The sequence below is a fragment of the Montipora foliosa genome, chromosome 9, assembly GCF_036669935.1.
Source record: "Montipora foliosa isolate CH-2021 chromosome 9, ASM3666993v2, whole genome shotgun sequence".
In the NCBI taxonomy this organism is placed as follows: Eukaryota; Metazoa; Cnidaria; class Anthozoa; order Scleractinia; family Acroporidae; genus Montipora; species Montipora foliosa.
Window position 1 is genome coordinate 30,326,129 of NC_090877.1, and position 2,043 is coordinate 30,328,171.

General features: G+C 37.9%; 1 protein-coding gene across 2 annotated transcripts in view; it reads right to left on the reverse strand.

The window, feature by feature from the left end:
• The window catches only part of LOC137970114 (luc7-like protein 3), a 7,229-nt gene extending 5,725 nt beyond the window's left edge, over nt 1-1,504 (reverse strand). For both annotated transcript variants that reach the window (XM_068816593.1, XM_068816592.1), the window contains exon 1: nt 1,366-1,504. In XM_068816593.1, coding sequence (XP_068672694.1) covers nt 1,366-1,413 — 48 coding nt within the window. In that variant the 5' untranslated portion in view covers nt 1,414-1,504. The remainder of the gene's footprint in view (nt 1-1,365) is intronic.
• Nucleotides 1,505-2,043: the final 539 nt, after the last annotated feature.

Genomic DNA, 2,043 nt, shown 5'->3' on the forward strand with positions numbered 1-2,043 from the left:
CAACGAAGGCCAGAAAGTGACCCATGCCTTGCTGACTACACGATGCAAATACCTGCTCACATTGCAGACCACTTAGACTTTGTAGTAAGATCTACATAAAATGCACTTCCAGTACAATGGATCGTTTTACAAAGAACAAGAAGACGCAGCCATGGGTCGCCCCCTCTCTGTGGTTACTGGTAATCTCTACATGTACATGGTACCGTGTAGTCTACATGATTCCCTATGGATGCAGTCAAGTCTACATTGGTGAGAAGGACAGATCTAGGCAGGAGAGAATAAAGGAACACTCATCCGTACCCAGACCTCCTCTGCTTCCGAGCATGTTAAGAAGACCAGCCACCACCTGCTTTTGGGCGAGGTAACGTTTATTGACCAAGAATTCCACTAATAAACCTGAAGAGGGAGGAAGCCATCCATATAACACTTCACTCTTACAAAAAACAGAGGTAATGGAATTGAAATCAGTAATCGGTACATCAACAAATCACCAGGGAAGCAACTTTAAATTGTACATTTCGGGGAAACTAATCAAAGGAACAATAAAGATCGAAATCCACCCTCACGACCGACCACCATGATACATAATAGTATCACGTAACCAGGCGACCTTATATATCACCTTATGAAGACCAGCAGTATGCAGTTGAAACGTTGCGATCTTCAACCTAAGTGACTAATAGTACATCATGAGAGAAATGATTATACTTTTTATTATTTATTTACCATCGCGATGAGCAATAACCACCTCTTTTATGACACAGTGGAAAAGTTGCTTAAACACTCCTCATGACACTAAAGTAAGTCGTATCTTTGCCAAAGCTACGGATCTTGAACCAAGGAAACAAAGAACTGACTTTTATTCTATGCCATGCGATGATTGACAAAAAAAAAAAAAATTACACGAACATGTTATGTACATCTCTGAAGTCTCAGACAAACCAAACCCCAGTTTGACAATGTTTAAAAGCGTAAAAAGGAAAACGAAAAGTGTGCCTTGTTTGAACATGCTTGCCAAACCCAAAATAATAGCAGCCAGCAGTTCCATCAACACTTTTGTTTTGAAGTTTGGCACAAAAACTCTGCCAGTGCTCCTTAAGTGGCGACAATGGCAGCCTTTCACTTCAGCATACACGTATTTTCACATCCCATTAAAAGGAATTAATGCTAATCCCTGAGTATAAAAGGCCTTACCCTTGGATCACTCCTTATTACGACGCTACCATAAATGTCAAAACGTCGGGTTCTTCACCTTGACTTTGATACACTATTTAATTACTTTTCAAACTGGAGTATCACAACGCCACTTCAAATATCTGAGTATAAATTCCCATTAAGCTTATGCAAACCAAAGAAACAACTCACCATTTGCAGCATCTCTCGTTCATTTTTAAGTTGATCACATAATTTCATAACACCTTGCGCTTCTTCCACCTTTCCTTCACATCCAAGCTGTTCAACCTAAAATCAATCAACACGATCAGTCTCAAATCCAAATATTGCAAAGTAATGATCAACTGAAAAACAATGTGGGTTGAATTTTCCAATTTTCCAATGCACTGCATTTTTTTTTTTTGTAATTTGGTAGCATTTGAATATTTCACAAGAATCTTCCATATGATAACGAATGCTTTTGACAGACATTTAAACAATAAAATTTCAGCGACAAAAATTTTGAACGATGTTTCAATGACTCGTTCATCATTTCCAAATTTATAAAAACTAGTTCTTATATAGTAAGAATGTGTAGAAGTCATGCTGCGGCTGATTAAAGACTCTACAATGTAGAATGTAGAGGGTGTTGATTAAGTACTAAATAGTTTTGCTTTAATTGAGTCACACTGAGTGTTGAGTTTAGGTTTATTTTGTTGGATGCAGACAATTTCATAAATTAGGTATTGAAGTTTCCCACAACCTTTCTTAAGGATGGGAAATTGTTCCTGAAGATCTTTGCTCTTCTGATTGTTTCCAATAGCGGAGTGCTAGTGTTCATCAATGACACATGGACAAATTGTTAAACACATGACTTCTACACACTCTTAC